The following is a 22,032-nucleotide window of genomic DNA, read 5'->3' on the forward strand; positions in this document are numbered from 1 at the left end:
GACCCATATGTCAAGCATCTGAGTTCAAACAAGACATAAACTGTGATAGTCACAACCTATAATTGCTTGGTTAAAAATCACTTAGGAGTTTGGGAGTATAGTTCCATGGCAGAGTGCATGCTTGGCATGCATGAGTTCCTAGGTTTGATCCTAAACACCAAAATGATAATGACAACACATCCAATGCTTGAGTTTCATTCCCAGAGATTCTGATTTCACCAATCAAGTATGTAACAATTTTTAATTTATTAACATTTTTTAATCCCCACTCCTATCTAATTCTCATGTGTAGCTAAGCTTGAGAACCACTGCTCTCAGTCTGTTCATTGGTCACTTACTGTATCTCAGAGGCAAGCTTCATGCAATAATGTATTGTGCATTCCTATACCTGGACACTGTTCTAAAACTATGAACACATCATAGTGATACAAACAGGAAGTATTCCTGCCAGAAAGCAAATTGGCCATGGCACATTGAGTGACAAAGGCTGTGAAGGGGTAAGGAGAGGGCTGGATGAGGGAGGAGCAAGGACATAGAAAACTGCAAAGCATCTTGAAGAGATTTATGCTCCACTGGTGGGGAATTTAAACTGACAGTGAATTCTTCAACTCCGTGAGACAATTTGAACTACTCCTTTCAAATGCCTGATGCTCTCTGTTCAGGTGGTTGAGAAGCTCAATGGAAAAGCTTATGGCTCTGTGATGATTCTGGTGACCAGTGGAGCTGATGAGCACATGGAGGACTGCTTGCCCACTGTGCTGAGCAGTGGCTGCACCCTTCATTCCATTGTCCTGGGCTCATCTGTGGTTGGAAAACTGGAGAAATTATCACATCTTACAGGTTAAAAACATTTCTAAAGCCTTGCCTTTTACAGCATTTTTAACAAATTTGAATATTGATAGTACAACCATAAAACGCAGATTTTGTGGCTTAATTGGGGGGAAAAAATAGAAGAGCCAGAACTGGTGGGTGCTTCATACCTATAATCCTAGCAACTCAGAAGGCAGAGATCTAAGGATTATGATTTATAGGCAGTTCTGGCAGGAACATCTTTGAGACTAATCTCCAATTACCAAAAAGCTGATGTAGAGCTATGGCTCAAGTGGTGGAGCTCCCAAAACCATCCTTTTATAATATACTAGCCATGTGGCTACATAGAAGATTATGCAAAACAAGCAAAGCTCCTACTTCCCCAAAGCTTACTCTGATTCAAAAAAAAGAAGTTATAGGAAAAGACCCAACTTTTTATTTTTGCTGCAATTTATCCATTTCAATAGTTAATGTTTTTCTTATGTATTTTAGGAGGTTTAAAGTTCTTTGTTCCAGATAAACCAAACTCCAACAGCATGACTGATGCATTCAATAGAATTTCCTCTGGAACTGGAGATATTTTTCAGCAAACTGTTCAGGTCAGAGTTTCCTCAATTATTATATGTATTTATTATATGTATAAATGGGGGAGATGTCAAGAAATAAAGAAAACATATGAATTGTGCTAATACTTTATCAACCTCATTTCAATATGTAGTAATCTATGTGTAAAAGGTTTGTAATGAGCCAGAGTTCATTTTTACTTGACTATCTGTGCTTCTTGGTTCTAGGAACCATTTCCTGTAAAGGTTCCTTTATTTTGACAAGGTGTGTGAGAGAGCTTTGTTTGTCTTGAGGGATCAAAATACAGGTAGCCACAAAGGCAAAGTAGAGGCTAGGCCCAGAAGAAAATTAAGAAACAATATACCTAGATTTAGTTCCATACTATTTTTCATCACCTACACTGAATTTTGGTTTTTCTTTTTTTCTTTTTTTTCTTTTTTTTTTTTTTTTTTTTTGCCAGTCCAGGGCTTGGACTCAGGGCCTGAGCACTGTCCCTGGCATCTTTTTTGCTCAAGGCTAGCACTCTGCCACTTGAGCCACAGCGCCACCTCTGGCTTTCTGTATATGTGGTGCTAGGGAATTGAACCCAGGGCTTCATGTATATGAAGCAAGCACTCTTGCCACTAGGCCATATTCCCAGCCCCACAGCTTCTCTGTTGAATAAGAACTATCAACAATTTCATTAAGTTCTAAAAATGTCTAGTTCTTACCACAACTTAGTTTTGATGATAAAAGTTTTCTCTAATATTTTAGATACAACTTAATATTTCATCTGTAGTTCCCTCACAGATGGTTAGTGAAGCTGCCAAAGTTAATGAGTTCATGTAAATAATGAAATCAGTAAATTACTGCTGGGAAATATTTAACATGAAGATTATATGTACAAAGTAAAGGTAATAACCACCGTTCTATCATTAGAAGTTAAAAATACCCAAGACATATTATACTCAAGTGCTGAAAGATTAAATATGAACAGAATATTCTATAGGCAGGAAAAAAATAGAAATAATGAATAGGGTAGCCCAATTTGTCTGACAGGAGATTTCTTTGCAGAAATCTTACAGACAAGGAGGAAATTTGACAGCACTACAGGGGAAAACCTGGTTACTGCACTCACCAAAGCTGACCTTTATAATGAGCAAGTTGAAGACAGTCCTTAAAACAATAGCTAAAATAATACATGTCCACTAGACCTGTTAAGAAGTAAGAACACATCAAAATATATAAAAGTCACTGCTATGAATAACTATACAGACAAATCAGGACAATTTAATATTTTTAATGTGATACATAAAACCACTCCTACCTGTAGTGTAAAAACTAAAGGCAAAAACCCTAAAAACAATAGTTGCATCAATAAGTTATAAAGCTAAGTAAAATAGAAAAAGTTGAAATTGGATGTCAAAAAATACGGAATGTGAGAAGGAAAGAAGTGAAAGTGCAAAGTTTGGTATTATATTTTATTTCTCTTTTTTGTTTTTTTCTCTTAACTTTGAAATCATGTTATTTTTCTGACACGTTGAAATAGTTTGTTATAATAAAAAGGAGATTTTTTGTAAGCCTTATGGTAAACCACAAAATACAAATCTATAATTGGCAAACTGAAAGTAATAATTAAAGAATTAAAACATACTGCTATAGTAAACAATTTACAAAAAACTATGGCAGAGGGAGAGAAACCACAATAAAACTAGAAACTGACATAAGGGCAAATTTAGCAAGAGGAAATAATGATTCTAAACACATATGCTCCCAATAAAAGAACACCCAATAACATAAAGTAAATACTAGTACCTGAAGTGAGAGATATACTCTAATAAAAATAATAGTGAGCTAATATTTAATAGTTCATCAATACAGTGATCATCTAGCTGTAAAATAAAATAATAAAATAATAGTGAGTTACTGTTTAATAGTTCATCAATACAATAGATCATCAACAAGGAAAGACCAGAGTAAAACTACACCCTGGACCAAATGAACCTAACAGGCATCTACAAATCATTCTGTGTAACAGTTGCAGAATGCACATTCTTCTCAACAAGATAAATCATATGATAGACCAAAAAGTAACCCCACAAACACTTTAAAATTTGAAATCTCATTGCTCATCTTTTCTAATCATAATGCAATAAAAATACTCTGAAGCCTATACACATATGTGGGAATGAAACAACTCTTTTTAAACATCCAGTGGATAGGGGGAGAAATCAAGAAAGAAATTTAATTTTACCCTGAAACAAATAAAAATGGAAACACAAAACACCAAACCCTATAAGGTATAGCAATAGCAGTACTAAGAGAAAGTTTATAGCAATATATCTATGTCAAAATGAGATAGATATAAATTTATACCAAAGAACTAGAAAAACAAGAGCAAATCATGTTCAATATTAGGAGAAAAGAAATAGTAAACATCTGAACAAAACAAAGAGAAAATATAAAAGATCAGTGAAGCAAAGAGCTAGTTCTCCAAAATGGATAAGCAAAATATATAAGCCCTTAGCTAGACTAACAAACTTACAGACACATATACTTAATCAAGATTAATACTTTCAGAATTGGACAAAGGCACAACTTGAAAATCAATAAAAACGCTACAACATGTCAACAGAATTAATACCTCAGAAAAGGCATTTGATAAAATTCAATATTTCATTATGATTAAAACTCCTGAACAAACTAGGTATAGAAGGAATCAACTCACAGCAAAAGTACAAGTATATAGAATAAACCTTCAGGAAACATGCTGCATGTGGAAGGCTGAAAACTTCCTTGTAAGATCTAGTAAAAGCAAACATGCTTACCTCACCACTTTTATTCATCATTGTATTGGAAGTTCTCACCACAACAATCAGGAAATAGAATAAATATAAAGCTTCCAATCTGGAGAAATAGGAAGTCCAGTAGTCACTGTTTGAAATGCCCAAATATAGAAAGAACTATTATTATGTGTACAGTAGAAGCTTTAACATCTATGCTTTATTCAACAGCTTGAAAGTCTGGGAGAAACTGTTGAACCCTACCACCAGCTGAAAAACACTGTGATAGTAGATGCTAGTGTGGGCAATGACACTATTTTTCTAGTCACATGGCAGACAAGTGGTCCACCTGAAATTGTAGTATCTGATCCCGGTGGAAGAAAATACTACACAAGTGATTTTATCACCAATTTAGCTTTTCGAACAGCTAGCCTTTGGATTTCAGGAACTGCTAAGGTAGGTGTAAAGTTTGTATGTAATGACATTGAGACAACAATATAATAGAACATGTGGAAGTTAGATCTAAATTATAAACATATGAAAACATATGTAGTGTCATATGTTTATATCCAAACATATTAGCTAAAGTGTGATATACAGAAGGGAGGATAACTTATAGTTTAACAAAATGAGTCCCAGGAAACTGGGTCATGTGCACTGTCAGGGCTGAGGGATGAGGTTGAGACGGGGAAAAGGGGGCACATGGATGGAGAGAAAGAGAGAAAGGGTGGACAAATCAATACAAAATGTGATGCTGTGGCTGAAAGTGGTAGAGTATTAGCCTTGAGCAAAACAGCTCAAGTCCAGAGCCCAGGCCCTGACTTCAAGCCCCATGACCAACCAAAAATAAAATAATAATAATAAATGTATTTATGTGAAAGTGGAACCAGATAACTTGAGGGCATGTTTGGGGTTCATAGATGGGTGAGGGAGAATTATGGAAGGTGTGACATTGACTAAGATGCACTATACTCATAAACTGACATGCTGAACTGGAAATCCTTTGTACAACTACTTTAAAATACTAAATTACAAAATTATATATTAAGTAAAAGCTTCTCACTTTAAAAATGGAAATTAGTGTGCCCAGTAGTAGTACAAATAACTTTGCTCCAATTTCCATCTTTCTTTACATAATCCATATAGATATACTTTCCTCCATTAGGAAAAACCATACATTGAATTTGTAATATGAATAAAGAAATACATCTGATTTTTAGTATCTTCTGTTCACCTACCAATATTGTAGGTAATTTACAATAAAATGTCCTGATAGGAGTAAGCACTGGGTACTACCAAAGGGCTAAGAAGAACGTTTTCTGGAAGTGAGGATATATTAATGGAAATGTGAGGACAAAGTTGCCAGAAAGTAGGTACAATATTCTAGGCAGATATGTCAACCATATATTGTAATGGCCCATTTAATCTGAAATGATTTCTCATTTATAAAAACAAATAAAAAAATACTTAACTTCCTTTATAGTAAAGGAGTCCAGATTAATGTTTGTAAAGCACTTTGAAGCTGGATAGTGTTACCATGACATACTAAACTTGTGTCTCAAGAGAACTTCCTCCACTTCCAAAATAAACCCAGATTATCATTCCCTACCACTTCCTAACAAAGGGGCTTGCTTGTTAGCCATCCCTTAACCAATGTTACTTTCCCTAATATTTTTGTTGTATTAAAAAATGCAACCTCAACAAGAGAAAGGACCTAACGGCTTAGACAAGTGCTTTGAAATTAAGTGTTGGTGTTTTTCTTTTACAAAACTAAAAATCTTTGTTTTGCAGCCAGGGAGCTGGATTTACACCCTGAACAATACCTACCATTCTCCTCAAGCCCTGAAGGTGACGGTGTCCTCCCGGGCATCTAGTACTGCTGTGCCTCCAGCCACTGTGGAAGCTTTCGTAGAAAAAGACAACACCTATTTTCCCCATCCCATGATGATTTATGCAAATGTGAGAAAGGGGTCTTACCCCATTCTGAACTCTACTGTCACAGCAACAATTGAACCAGAGACTGGAGAGCCTGTTACATTGCAACTTTTTGATGATGGAGCAGGTAACAAGGAATGCCATGGTGTTTTACCTGTTAAGAGTTGTGTTGTGGCGAGGTTGTAGTGATAGAAAGCTTACCTACAAAAATGTCTTTGGCTGTGAATTATTTTTCTTTTTTTTTTTTTTTTGCCAGTCCTGGGGCTTGAACTCAGGGCCTGAGCACTGTCCCTGGCTTCTTTTGCTCAAGGCTAGCACTCTGCCACTTGAGCCACAGCGCCACTTCTGGCCGCTTTCTGTATATGTGGTGCTGGGGAATTGAACCCAGGGCCTCAACTATACGAGGCAAGCACTCTTGCCACTAGGCCATATCCCCAGCCCCTGAATTATTTTTCTTATTCAATCTTATTTAACTCTCAAATTGTTATAGAACAATGGACATACTGAGTAGCAACAAGCTAACTGGTGAGGAATCTTGTGCTTCTCAGTGTGACTGTGTATGGGGCAAAGCATGGCATTTGCTGCTTGATGCTCTGCCTTAACTTCCCTGTGCAGTGGCACTGGCCACTCTCTATTGATGAGATCACTCAAGAACAGCATGATATGTCCTTAAGACATGTCTACATTCCTCTAAGATTCCACAGCCTTATTCACTGAAATAACCAGACTGGACAACTAAAATAGCACAAGACAATTCTAGAAGGCAGATGTAGTGACAGTGAATTCTTATTTTCTCTTTAGACTCAGCTGTGAAAATAAGCCCAGAAATTGAACTCAGGACTCAAGAGATGACTAGAGACTGTTCTTTGGCCAAGAATCTAACAGTATTATTTTGCGGGTGATTTGGCCCCAAGAAGTTCAGGCCACCAAGCTAGTGGAATCCTCGTGCAGATTTCCCCACCACTGACAAAAATCCTACTTTGGGGCTGTAATTGTGCACACACTCATCAAGCCCAGAATCAGGCCAGGTATCCCATAGCACTCCCACTCTTTCTCACCAACTTTCTAGACATAAAAGAGTCTTTTGTTCTTCCATCTTTCCTTCATCCTGCTCTGTGCTTGCTTTATCTCAGCTAAATTTTCAGAATGCAAATACGCCTTAAAAGCTATGGTGGCTGCCCTAAGAGTTTGATTTACAGATAAAATTACAACCTTTGCCCTGTTATCTTAAAGTTAACTTTGTTTCAAGATTCTTAAGTTTGGCAGCCCATTAAGAACTTGCCAAGGAATGATGTCTTACGTTTATGAACAAAAGCTCATTCAGAGGATTTTTGTTCAATATCATCTGAGAGGGACAGCAGAGAAATATTTTCATTTTGCTTACTGGAATAGATCCAAACAATAGTCTCAGGCTCTGATCATTTGTTCATGGTTCTCTTTTGTTTTTGTATGTGGTCCAAAAATGCACTTTGAAGAATGTTTCTTCTTTGCTCTAGCCTGTAGGCTGGCCTGGAGAACAAACGCTGCTGTCTTTGGAAAACATCACCTGATTGAGCTCAAGATGCTTCTGTATTTCTCCTTGGAATTATTTTATTTGCTTTTTGACATCTAAATTTATAAACTAATGAAAGAAACAATGAAAAATTACTTAGATATCAAAGTGTAAATTTAATTTTTCTCTAAAACTTGACATACATGTGTATAACTAATACTTTTTATAATGTAAACAATATTTGTCTGCTAGGTTTAATTAATTAGTAATAATTAATTGTAGTCAAAGTGTTTTATAACTTATAATGTACTTTTTCATGCATACTCTCAACCAGTACCGGTTAGATAAGCTATCTTCACATTGTAGGTGATACAAACTGGGCCTCAGAAAATTTAAGGTCAAAACTAAGAATTTCAATACAAGTTTTCTTACTCCCAATCAATGGTCTTTACTGTTTCTCTCTGATTTAGTGATTAAATGAAGTAGCAATACTGATTAGTAGCAATACTGATTGAAATATGGAGCAGGTTCCTTTGCCAATTTCTCAATGATGATTGACCATGTTCTTAATCATTAAACCACTAACTGCCAAGATATGATTTCTTTCCAAAGAAATTGTTTTTGGCTTCTACATGGATAATATGTTTAGTACTTATTTAACAGATTGCCTACTTTTCTCATGTGATTAGTCTGTGTCTGCAGGGGAGGGAGGACTCTTAATTGTCAATACTTTTTTGTTGTTCCTGTTGTGTGTTTTTTTTAATCAGCACTTTAGTGATGAAATCATATGGAACATAGGGCTTGGGTGTGTGCTGTGGGATCTGAATTTGCCTTTAGCATAGGGAAAGCTGCTTGTCCAGGTCCCTCTTCCCCCCCTCCCCCCATCCCCACACTTGAATGGTCAATGTGACCTGCACACAGACTTTGTCTGTCTTAGTCCATGGACTAAGATGTCCTACTTCTTCTCTCAGGTCTAATACTGCCCTTCTGTTGGGAGCCAAGCGGCAGTTAAATTCTTCCAGACCTCTGGCTGTGTTTTCAAGGACGTACAAGGACATGGCTTAATGGAAAATGGGAAATGCTTTACTATGTCTGCCAGAGTCCATTCGTATGTTAACCAACCTCATCCTGTCTTAGCTACCATCAGATATTTCTAACTCCAAGCCTTTTTGTGTTCTGGAATTTTAACCCTATGCTATTTCCTGGTTTTCAAACTGTATATAAGCTGGAAGTTAAGAATAAACATGGCTGCAGTCTTGAGTTGCAGTCTTGAGTTATAATCTTGAGCTGCAGACCTCCCGGACCCCATCTTTGTATCTTGTCTTTTTCCTCTTGTCTTGCATTTTTCTTTTTCTTTAATCCTCGCCCCCCTCATTCAGGATTCCCTTTCGTTGCCGGCTGGCTCCGGCATCCTTCAGGCATGGACTTGACTTGGAATTGAGAGACCTGAGAATTAGTACCAAAAAAGGTAGTTTAGTACAGGCCTTGAATTCAGAATGCTTGGCATGTTGAACAGAGCTGCCAAACTCAATATCAGGAAGCTCCTTTCTGGAACACTGCCCATGTTAGTTAACTAACGAGCAACATTTTTCCTTTGTTTATGGCTGTTTGTTCATTTTCAACCATGATTTTTAGTCAAATGGTTTCAGTATATTCCTAAGGCCTTGAAATTTCAGAAAAAAAATATGTTTAGGTTCATATCTATTTCTTAGAAGCATGTTTCACTTCAAAATGTATGTATCTATTAAATAATCTTGAGAATGTGTTTGATTTCAAAGAAAACTAGTATCATTTCATTGATAAGAATTTTTTTGTCATTCTTAGGGCTCAAACTCAGGGCCTGGGTGCTGTCCCTGAGGTGTTTTGCTCAAGGCTAATGCTCTACCACTTTGAATCATAGCTCCACTTCTAGGTTTTGAATAGTTAATTGGAGATAAGTTTCACAGGGACTCTTCTGCCCGGGCTGGCTTCAAACTATAATCCTCAGATCTCAACCTCCTGAGTAGCTAGGATTATAAGTGTGTGCCACCAGTGCCTGGCGCGTTTAATTAACAGTGAAGCAGGTGCAAGTCATTTACCTTTAGAAAACAACTTCTTTAGAATGAGTCACAGGACGAAATTATGGAGCCATCAGATTTTAAACCATTTTATAATATCAAAAGTAGCTATGACCATATAACATTTGCTCAAATAGAAAGGAGAGGGGTGAATTTTGTTTTAAATTACACTAAATATTTGCCAACAACTGTGATGACAAATGTTGACACTGAATTTTTGTCTATCCATATATTCAGGTGCTGATGTTATAAAAAATGATGGAATTTACTCACGGTATTTCTTCTCCTTTGCCGTAAATGGTAGACACAGCTTGAAAGTACATGTCAATCACTCTCCTGGCGTAAGAAATTTAGCCTACTTTGTCCCAGGAAGCCATGCTATGTATATACCAGGTTACATAGAAAATGGTAAGAATCATTAGCACTGGTAATTTGAGTGAAATCATTTCATGTATATATCTCTATCGTGTGTATATATGTGTGTATATAAATATGTGCATATATAATAAGCAGGGAGGTAAAAGAGAGAGACAAAAATAGAAACAGAAAGGAAAATATGGAGACAATATATCTCACTAATCCATGTAGGAATTTTTTGGTGATACAAAGGTTTGAACTTCAGGCCTTGTACTGACTATTTGCTATTTTACAGGATAACAACCCCTACAACTTAATTTTTGATAACTTTTTTAAGCGAGCTTCTCATAAATTGCTCAGGTTAGAAATGAGGTAGGCTATAAGTAGTTTGGTTTTTATTCCCCCTCTCTTTCATCATTGTGAAATCTATCACCAATGTTTGCTGATTTTGTCAGCAAAGTGCACTTTGAACTGCCCTTTCTTACCTTCCTACTACCACCCATCTGAAGCCACCATCTTCTCCCATCCATCTAGACCATTAGGTGGCTCAGCATGTGGGCCCCCTTGCAATGTTTTAACTCATTCTGAGCCAAGAAGCCAGAGACCCTTCTCCAAAAGAAGATACAATTATGTCCCTCCCCTGCTTCCCTAAAGCTTTAAGAACAAAATCTAAAGCTACTATGTTGGTCCAGGAGGTCATGAATAGATTTCCCTTGCTTTTCTCTTCTCAAATTACTTTTCTCCTCTTTTTCCTAAAAATTTACTTATGATGCTAGAGCTCTTGCTCACACATTAGGCAAGTGCTGTACCACTGAGCAATATAACCAGCTGTTCTCCTTTCTTTAGGTTTTCCTTTCTTGGGTTCCTCTAACCTGCAACTTTGACACAACTCCAAGTTTTCACACAGCTATCCCCTTTGTCTAGAATGTTTTGCCTTCTACTCTTTACCTGGATGACTTCTCAATTTTTAGGAAACCTTTTGATGTTATTTTCTTGACACCACTCTAAGTAATGTACCCAAGTTATTTGCTATCATGGCACCTTCTGAAGGCAAAAGACCTTCTTACACTTACCCTAACTTGTAAATGTTTATTTTCTAACAGCATTAGCAGAATATAAACTTCAAGAGGGATGGTTTGTCTGTGATGACTAGTACAATATATTGCTTCGATTAATGGAATGAATTGAATGATTGGATGTATGAATTATTTAATAAATAAAATCTTTCATTCTAAAAGAATGCAATAACAAGGTTCAGAAAAACCTCTTAATAATCTTTCAAGAACAAGCTATGTGAGAAATTTGTAATTTGGGTTTTTCTCTGTGTGCCCCAGGTAATATTCAGATGAATATGCCTAGAACATTGGTACACAGAAGTGAGGAGGCTTTTTGCCGCATAAGCTCTGGGGGCTCCTTTTCCGTGCTGGGAGTTCCAGATGGCCCCCACCCTGACATGTTTCCACCATGCAGAATTATTGACCTGGAAGCTGCAGGAGTGGAAGAGGAAGTGGCCCTGTCATGGACAGCACCTGGAGAGGACTTTGATCAGGGACAGGGTAGGTTTGTGAGCTTCATTATTCATTTTTCCACAAGGAAGCATTTCTAATATTGGGTACAAATAATTTGGGGGTTTAGAGATGAAAAGGGTGCAAAGGGTTGTCACAGAAACCTTCGAGTTGCTTGATGTTCATGGCTCACACCTGTAATCCTAGCTACTTGGAAGACTGAGATTAGAAGGATTATGATCAGAGATCAGCTCAGCAAAAAGTTCATAACACCCTCTCCTCTGCATCTCAAAATAAAAGGATGAGTGCAATGGCACATTCCTGACATCTCATCTACAGCAGGGAGCCTAAATAGGAGGATTGTGTTCCAGACCTGACCAAGCAAAAAACAAGATCCTATCTCAAAATTAACCAGAGCAAAAAGGGTTCGGAGGTATGATTCAAGTGGCAGAGCTCCTGCCTAGTAAGCACAAAACTCTGAATTCAAGCCCAAGTGCAGGAGGGGTAGAGGGGGTAAGCAGGGGCTGTTTGCAGGTTTCTGATAACCTTAAATTCTGAAGTCTAAGACAGTATCTTCCCCAGAGTGAAGAGGCCCCTAACACTAATTATACCAAGACCTGTATTGGAGAGATAAACACCACACTAACGTAGTCTATTCAGCAGGAATGTACTCTGGACTATAGTGTAACTATTCTCAAATACTGGAACTGATTAGATTACTGCAAATTGACTAGTGAATATTTACACATGATTTGCAAGTCAAGGTGAGAAAAGTATTTTTCATGAGTTGGGCAAACCTTGGTACATTTTCATGTCCACCTCTGATTTTCATGTCCACTTCAAACCAACATATTTGTTATAGAGGCTGAGAACAGTCTTCTGGCCTTGGTCTTTTGGCATTGTTAAGGAAATTGCACATGACCTTTGTCTACTTTCCCTTTTTTGAGGCTTTTGTTAGCTTTCAGGCTTCTAACTACATCAACCTTTTCTATTCTTTTACCATTAAACCATCCTTTATTGAGTATATTTTTTTTCCAATTAGCTTGATTCCACCTTTATTGGATTAATATATGATCATAGGCCTAAATATACTTTGACCTACTCTTGTTTATTCATGGACTAGCACCTTGACATTTTATTTATTGAAGAATTGAAATATTGTTATAACTAGTAGGGTCTGATGTTCTTTGGGTACTACTCTTTAGATATTATATGACCATTTTTGTTATTTATTTTTTATATAAACTTTACAATAAGCTTCACAAGGTACAGCAAGAACTGGAGATGTTGAAAATAAAACCATTTACCAGTTACATAATAATTTAAAGGAAGATGACACCTTTACTATGTTATATCTTGCTTTCAAAAGCATAAGACTTCTTGCTCAGGTTTTAATATGAGTATTTGAAAGGTCAGCATTTATTTATTTTTCTTGTTATCTTTATTCCTATTTCAACTTTTTGTTTCTATTCTCCTTTGTCATTTGTAATAAACTGGAAATCTTACTCAAGGTGACTTACCCTCTTCATTTGTGTTTTTAATTTCAGCTACAAGCTATGAAATAAGAATGAGTGGGAGTCTACATAGTGTTCGAGATGACTTTACCAGTGCCATTTTAGTGAATACATCAAAACTAAACCCTCAGCCAGCTGGCACCAAGGAGACATTTACATTTTCACCCAAACTTTTTACCAATGGACTTCAGCATCAAGCTGATGGGGAAACACAAGAAAACCACAGAATTTATATCGCCATTAGAGCAATAGATCAGAACACCTTGAAGTCTGGTGTATCTAACATTGCCCAGGTCTCTCTGTTTATTCCTCAAAACTCTGTTCCTATACTTAGCAGAGATTACCTTATACTAAAAGGAGTTTTAACAGCAGTGAGTTTGATAGGAATCATTTGCCTTATTATAGTTGTAATACATTGTACTCTAGAAAGGAAAAGGAAAGCAGGTAGGGAAGGGAATGGAATAAGGTTACTATGAACAAATATACAATAACACTTTCTGAAATACAAGACCCATGGGCTTTGTACTCTAAAAAACAAATAAAACAAAACAAAAAATACATAAAATCTACCACTAAAACTATATTTAAATACATTGTGTTTTCTGTAGCACTTTCGATTTTACACAGTAAGTAAACCAGAAAATTTGTTCTAATATTCTCTTGAGATTCCAAAGCCCTTAGCTTCCAGTTTTTGAAAAAACAATGGAAATATTGTTCAAAGTAATGTCTTTAAAGGCAAGGACAAGAGCAAAGTTGAATCTGAGTTTAAAAAAAACTTATTTTATTGAAGTGGAAAATTAGCTCCAAGTAAAGAACAGGGGATTAGATCTGAATTATGGAGTATAACTGTCTCTATAAAGTAATTGTTTAGTTATTTTGATTAATTTTTCATCTTTCCTTATCTGTGCAGATCAGGCTGTTTATGACTGACAAGCTGCATATACAATGTCCCCTTATTGTAAAGGTCTTTCTCTTTCTTCACATGGTTAAATATACTATAGATCAAATGCCACCATCAATGTTAAAAAAGACTTTTTTTTTTCATTGTAAGAGGTAACACATCAAAATGTGGCTATTGTCCTTAGCCCTTCATACTGATTTGGTAACAAAGGTCTACGGAGTTTATTATTTATGTAACTAGCTTCATAGTAGCTTCCTAAGTTATTGTCTTGAGAAGAATGAAAATATTTATAGTTTTCATAAGAATTTAAATTAAAAAATGAAAGACATTGTACTAAGCTTATTTTAATACATGTATACATTATGTAGTTTATTCAATTCCTTTCTTGTGTGCATTAAAATGCCCTTCCTGTTTTTAGTTTTGGACATGTGGCATGTTGTAATCACCAGTTTTGCATGCGCAACTGTTTGTAACATCAAAAGAAATACATTATATTTTTAATGAACCCCTCATGAATGTACCCTTGCTTTCAAATAAATGTAACTAGTGGGACAGAACCATGTTTCCCCTACTGACCAGTGCAATACTGACAGCTACTTTTAACAGACAAATTTATTTCCATCAGTTAAACAAGGAAATAATTTTAACTTGTAAATTAAATATCTTACAGGAAAAAGCAAGTGATTTAAATCTTGTGATTTCATCATAAATAAATGATACTTTAAAGGATTAAATGACAATTTGAAAAAGGGAACAAGAGAAAAGACTAATAGTGTGGCTTTAAAAACTGCTGAGCAGGATAAATCAAACCAAATTTTAACCATTTCTTATCTTACCATGAATAATGGAACTGTTTATCTCATATTTATCTCAGTCTCAGTGCATAAAAATTGTAGTAGGTTTGTATCAGTCTATCTTTCTCTAACAAAAGTTTCCAATTCATAGATTTTAAAAACTGCACTCTTGGATTCGTGTTTTTATATAAACAAAACAAACACACTTGTGTGTGTCACATCAGTGGCAACCAGGTAGTATTTATTTATTTTTTGAAGGAAACAGCTTTGTGAACGCTATTGTTTAAAAAAAAAACTGTAAAGGGGCTAGAGACATGGCTCAAGTAGTAGAGGACCAACTTTCAAGTTGCATTATTTTCCACGTGGGGAGTGGTCCTGGACTCATGAGTATCTCAGTATAAAAGGGGATGAGAGTGACAAGATGTTTAAAACCCAGTAGAAGAAAGCCTGCTTGGGAGTGGAATCCAGACTGACAGCAGCAAATCAGAGTCTGTAGTAATGAGGAGAATCAGAAAGAAGAAACTGTGGGCCCTTGTCATGGAAAAAGAGCTACAACATTTGGTATTACATTGGTCAAGTGCTCTGGCCCCAATCTTCAAGGCATAAGAACTGCCACACATGTCAAGAACAGTAAATCCGGGCTGGGAATATGGCCTAGTAGCAAGAGTGTTTGCCTCCTACGCATGAAGCTCTCGGTTCTATTCCCCAGCACCACATATATGGAAAACGGCCAGAAGGGGCGCTGTGGCTCAGGTGGCAGAGTGCTAGCCTGGAGCTGAAGAGCTCAAGGACAGTGCTCCAGGACCATTGGGGAATGCTGCTTGACTTGATACAGAGATCCATGAAAGTAAGTTAGTCTGGGTGGATTGCTGTGGCATTGTTTGCTTGAGTTCCTGAAACTTATTCCAGTGATAAAATCGGCGGTCTGGTTTTAAAATTCACTGAGAAGGGCTGGGAATATGGCCTAGTGGCAAGAGTGCTTGCCTCCTACACATGAAGCTCTCGGTTCGATTCCCCAGCACCACAAATATGGAAAACGGCCTGAAAGGGCTCTGTGGCTCAGGTGGCAGAGTGCTAGCCTTGAGTGGGAAGAAGCCAGGGAAGGTGATCAGGCCCTGAGTCCAAGGCCCAGGACTGGCCAAAAAAAAAAAAAAAATTCACTGAGAAGTTGATGCTAAGCTGGATGAGAGCAAGGGGTGACATTGTTCAAAAAGAAATATAATCTTTGCTGACATATAACTGTAATCCATCTGTACTTCACCTTTACAATAGAGATAAAAAAATTAAAACTACTAATAGTAACATACAACCTGGTTTGTATGCATCCAATAACTTGGCTTTAAATACATGTAACTTGACAAGAAGAAAGAAAGGAACAAAGAAAGGAAGAAGACAGACAAATCTACAATAACAATAAGGTGTTCTACAAATATGTTGTCAGTAGCTAAACAAATAAACAAATAAGCAGTTAATAAAGAAATAAAGCTGACTTAGTTAATTACCTCAGCCTACTTGTGATATATAGAATACTATTTGTAATGGCTATAAAATATATTTTTTTCCAAATGCACATTTGCCAAAACAGACCATAAACTGAGTTAAAATACAAATATCAAAAATTTTCAAGTGTTTAAGTCTCCAGTGAAATTAAATTAGAAATCAAAACTAGATCAACTAGAGAAGTCCAAAATATTTGAAAATTAAGAAACACATTTTAATTTAACATATATGATCAAAATAATTCACAGTGACAACTAGAAAATATTTGTAACTGAATAATTAAAATATGATATTTTGAAATGCATATGATGAAGCTACTTTGACAGTCCAAAGGAAATTTAAGGAACTAAAAATAGTTTTATGTAACCTATTTCAGAGAATGGTAAAAGAAAGAATGCTTCCTAACTCATTTTATAAAGCAAAATGTTCTTGATATTAATAATAGTTAGCAAGGACATTACAGGAAAGAAAAAGTATATAGAAATTTATCACATCAATGTAAATACAAAAATCCCAGGGCTGGGACTGTGGCTTAGTGGTAGAGTGCTTGCCTAGCATGCATGAAGCCCTGGGTTCAATTCCTCTGTACCATATAAACAGAAAAAGCCAGAAGTGGTGTTGTGGTTCATAGTGGTAGAACACTAGCCTTGAGCACAGAGAGGCTCAAGGACAGAACCCAGACCCTAAGTTCAAGCCTGAGGACTGGCAAAAAAAAAAAATTCCTAATATCAATAACTTGAAAAAGATACTACATCATAATCAAATAGAATTTATTTTAAAAATATAAAAGTGATTAACATTGAGAAACCAACTAATACAACTCACCATATTACCAGAATAAAAAGAAAATGACATAATTATCTTAATGAAGATATAAAAACATTTGGGTCTAGAGGCATGGCTGAAAAGGTACAGCACTTTTCTATTAAGTGAAAGACCCTGAGTTTAATCTCCAGCTCCATCCAGAAAAAAACAACAACAGATACCTGATTTTAAAAAAAATGCATGACTATTCATGAGTTTTTTAAAAGGTCTTAGACAAAACTTAAATAGCTATGCCTCAGTTCAAAGACTCAAGTTTTCAAAGATTTGAACTGATCTATAAATCCAGTGCTATCCTATCAAACCCAGCAGATTGTTTTGATGGAATTGACAAGTTGGTTCTAAATGTAATATCCAATACACCTAAAGTAGTCAAATAATTGAAAACAATTATCTGGATTGCTTACACGTCTGATAGACTTTCACAGAGTTGCAGTAAGAAGCATGCTATTGAGTTTGATAGTCACATGGCAAATGGAAAGAAATAACAGAAAATGCAGAAACAGATCTGCACATGTGTGATCATTTCATTCACTACAAAAGCACAACTACAATTCCGTGAGGAAAATTGCAGTCTTTTCAATTGGGGACAAATAGCAATCCATAAAGGAGAAAAAAAGTGAAACAAAACAAACACCTTGATTACCTTACACCATACAGAAAAATAAAGATGGACCATTCACCACATAGTTCAAATCTTAAAGATAGAATAATAAAACTTTGAGACTATAGTATCTTCATCATCTGGAGAAATGTCTTATATATGATACAAAAAAATACTCAGTACACATGTGTACTCTTAAAATGTAAAGAATTTTAAATTAATAAAAATACAACATAATTAAAAATTGGACATAAAACTTTGAATGGGCACTTTGCAAAAAATAAGATGTGGTGCTTAAGAGCATTAATCATCAGGAAATTCCAATTTAAAACCTACAGAGCAACTCACCTGTACTATCAAGAGAGGAGATGAGAGCCTGAAAGTACTATAGACTAGAAAAACCATAGAACAATGAGTATAACCACTTTGGAAAGTAGAACAAGTAAATAGTTGTTAAAGATTGTGTGGGGAACCACTTTAATGGAGTACTGTAGTGGGGAAGGGAAGAGAAGGGAGATTATACATAACTTCCACTCCACTGAGAACAAGTAGAGTTAAACAACAAAGGAATAATGAGAGGCTCAGGACCTAGAAACTTATTAAGAGGTAGCATCAAAGGTAAGGGATAGCTGACACCAGTGGCTCACACCTGTAATCTTAGCTAACTCAAGAGGCTGAGATCTAAGGATGGAGTTTCAAAGCCAGCCTGGACAAACAAATTTGGGAAATTTTTATCTCCAATTAAACAATAAAAGCTACAACTGGAGGTGTGGTATGGCTACATCTATGAGTGGCAGGAAAAAAAAAACCTAGCAAAAGTATGAGGCCCTGAGTTCAAGCTCTAATGCCAAAGCATACACAAATGTGCATGCATACACACACACACACACACACACACGCCAGTGTTCTGGCTGAACTTACTTGATAGGATTATTGCTGGAAACAGGACAGGGTGAAGGAAGTCACATACTCTAAATTGTTTTAACACAATTCTTACTCAAACTAGATTCTATAAGGATATGGAAGGAAGCCCAATTAAAATGTAGTCAGCTATACCTCAAGAAACTGACTGAAGGATTGGTCAAGTGAGGCTTTGCCATAAGATGTAGGTATATAAACTTGATGACCCAGAAACCCACTCTTAAGATACACCCAACTGAAGCAATGCTTATATCTATGAGAATTATATTCATAATAGCCCCAAACTGGAAGTAATCTAGATGTTCATCAACAGCAGATGGACATGAGCTGTAGTATATTTTCACAATGGAATATAATGGAAACAGAACATTTTACTGTCACATGCAAAGACATAGTTGAATTTCATATAGAAAATATGCGGTCACAGTAGCCAGACATAAAAGTTTATGTAAATTCATGTTTAAGTAAAGTTCAAAAACATAACAATATAACCTATGAGGCAGTAGAGATCAGAACAGTGATTATTTTCTAGGGGAGGAGGCTTTGACTCAGAAGGAACACAAAGACAGTTCTGGGAGGCTGTAAATACTTTGTCTTCAGTGAAAGGTCCTCCCTTGTAGTATTATTTTCCTACACCTTTAAGTTGTGTAGTTTGGCACACCCAGATAGCCTGAAAGGGACAGGGTGTAATTTGTACATTTGACAGGCCAGACTCTGGCACCAGGGAAGTAGAATAGCCACCTAGGCCCTCTGGTCAGGAAGCTGAAGAGATCCAGATGTAGAAACTGTGGTAGCAGCCAGGATGCCTCACTGAGCAAGCAGCCAGGGCCCAGCCAGCCAGAAGGTCAAGCAAATAGGTAGAGGTGACTGTGTCACACAGGGACCCCTGTTGTCAGGAAGTTGTGCAGCTTCAATCCAACAAAGGTAGAGCAACTCAAGGTCCCACTCAGTGAAATGCAAACAACAAAAAGCAGCCAAAATGCTAAGCAATGGTGATAAAGAATGAAAAAAATAAATACCGATAATGGACAAATTGTAGCAGCAAGCATTGCAATTTGTTAGAATAACTCTTGTGCCTCAGATATTTGAGAAAATTGTTATTTGAAGGAAATTCTGTGAATAATTAGATTTGTACATGCTCTCAGGAAAAAAAAGACAGCTTATACTCATACACATCACACACACACATATACACACACAAATTGTGAACCTTATGTTATATACTACAGTAAGGGCACTAGATATGAGGCAAGTAAACCTGAGTGATTCTGAGTGACTTTTCTTACTGTACCTATCAGACTGCTGTTGTTGAATATCTGTAGATTTTTCTGGCCCCATCTCTTTAGCAAAGCCTCAGTCGCTGGCTCCATCTCAAACATTACCCTGCTGCTCCTTGCTGGTCCAAGTAATTCCACTGCCTGAAGCCAACTGGTTACTTTTTGGGATTGCTCTCTCCTCACACACAACAGAGAACAGAGACTCCTTCCCCTGCAAGAGAAAGGAAGTCCAAGGAAGCCCATCCTCCATGAGATGAGCAACCAAATGCTTTCTCTTCATCCCTACTATGGTTCCTCCAGGCCTGGTCTCTTCATCCAGACTCATGGGAGACTTTCTGGTAGAAGGCAGGAGTGTCTCAGGATGGCCTGTGGGCTCTCCTCACTGTAAAACAGCAGGCAATTTAAGTTTCCCCTCTGCTTTTCCTGACTTATTTTCCCTTCCCTCACTCTACATGCCCAGGGTCTAAGTCTCACATAAGCCATCCGCACACAATCTTGCCTTAGGCACTAAGGAAATCAAGCAAGCTGAAGAGAGCTCAGAATTACATACTTTGGAATCCAGTTTTCATTTGGTATATATAATACCTGTATTTACTTTTTATACCAAAGCATATATTGGATCATCTAAACAATCACTTTGTAGATTAGTACCCTCTCTCTGTTTCAATCTTCATTTTCAGTTGCTTAAGATTATGTGCACAAGTCCTAATTTAATTTTCTGAGCCAGCGTAGAAGAAAAAGGGACAGACAAAATGAAATCTGTGTTTGCTTCTATCTGCAAACCAAATTGAATTTGGATGTAAGGATATTTCATTTTGATTTTATCACCATATATTGCTTTAAAAAAGGTTTTACTCTGTTTCTATACAGGTACATAATGCACTTTAACCTAGTCATCCCCTCTCTTACACTTATTTCCCTCTCTTCTTATAATTGTAATAGATTTCATTCAGTGTATGTCAATCACATACATTGCTCCCACCATCATCCCATCAGCTTCACTTTTCTCCATTCCTGTCACTGGTCCCCCTTCAACATAGAGGCCCCCTTTTAAATTCATGGCACATGCTTTTATTTTTGTGGCATTTATAAATATTTAAAAATATATGTGGATTATGCATCTATAAATTATATATATTTAGACACATATATGTATCAATATCTATATATCTATTTAGGTCTAAATTCTGTGTATGAAAGAAAATATGTGACATATGATCTGCTTAATATGATGATGTCCAGTTTGATGTATTTTTTCTGAAAATGATGGGACTTCATTCCTCTTTCTACTGTAATAACATTTCTATTGTATGTGTTATGGAGTTCAAGGGAGGGGATTCCCATCCCTCCAAGAGTCCAACACTCAGAGACAGTCTCAAGTAAAAAGATGAAAAAAGATGGCTTTATTGGGGAAGTAAAAGCAAGTTGACCGGCCAGGGCTGCAGCCCAACCTTGGAAGCTGGGTCCAGGCACACCGATGTTTCCAGATAGACCCGCCCCAGGTTTCAGAAAAACATAACACAGAACAGGACAGAGACACAGAGACTTACTTCTGCAAGATTTCTAAGTACCAACAAACCAATTCAACTGAATTAGAGAGCTGAACTGGGATGTCATGGGGATGAGAGACACAAGACGCAAACATTGAGACATGTGGCATAGCATAATGGCGCTTAACCTAGCCTGACATAAGGTCAGGTCAGGGGGCTGGGTCACAGGAAACTCCCAGTCCCATGCACTTGACTGACAGAGGTTCAGTAACCTATAGGCATGTGCCCACCCCTGTCTCTTGGGATTCAGGAGCACCCATTTCCTGGGGATGGGATTTCTCTTCCTGTACAACTTGCCATGTGGCCAATGATGGAACTGGCCAGATCTGACCTCCATATTACATTCCTGCCTTTTTTTCTTATCCCTGAATCAAACCTTTGATTCATGGTCCTCCTGATGAAGGGGATAGTATTTGGCCCTCAAGACCCTTAGTTACATGAGGAGATCTTTCTGGTTTACATTTAGATGACTTCACGAGTCCCTTAACCCCAGAGATACAGACAAACAAATTTATATTACAGCCAACTTGATTAAAGTGACTCCACCCACAGGCAGCTGGGGAGAGCAAAGATGAGACAAGGGCCAGTCCTATGGGATTGCTGTTCCTAAGCTTGCATCCAGAAAGAAAGAGGTTATCTGTGAGGTCCACCCCCAGGAGGGCTGCAG

At 37.0% G+C, this 22,032-nt stretch overlaps 1 protein-coding gene across 1 annotated transcript in view; it reads left to right on the forward strand.

Annotated features, from left to right (window-relative positions):
• Clca2 (chloride channel accessory 2) overlaps window positions 1–13,472 on the forward strand; it is a 28,091-nt gene extending 14,619 nt beyond the window's left edge. The window contains exons 8-14 of the mRNA XM_048349951.1: window positions 663–840; window positions 1,303–1,409; window positions 4,368–4,592; window positions 5,928–6,198; window positions 9,858–10,028; window positions 11,312–11,533; window positions 13,030–13,472. Coding sequence (XP_048205908.1) covers window positions 663–840; window positions 1,303–1,409; window positions 4,368–4,592; window positions 5,928–6,198; window positions 9,858–10,028; window positions 11,312–11,533; window positions 13,030–13,472 — 1,617 coding nt within the window. The remainder of the gene's footprint in view (window positions 1–662; window positions 841–1,302; window positions 1,410–4,367; window positions 4,593–5,927; window positions 6,199–9,857; window positions 10,029–11,311; window positions 11,534–13,029) is intronic.
• Window positions 13,473–22,032: the final 8,560 nt, after the last annotated feature.

This window comes from Perognathus longimembris, chromosome 7 (genome assembly GCF_023159225.1).
Source record: "Perognathus longimembris pacificus isolate PPM17 chromosome 7, ASM2315922v1, whole genome shotgun sequence".
Classification (NCBI taxonomy): Eukaryota; Metazoa; Chordata; class Mammalia; order Rodentia; family Heteromyidae; genus Perognathus; species Perognathus longimembris.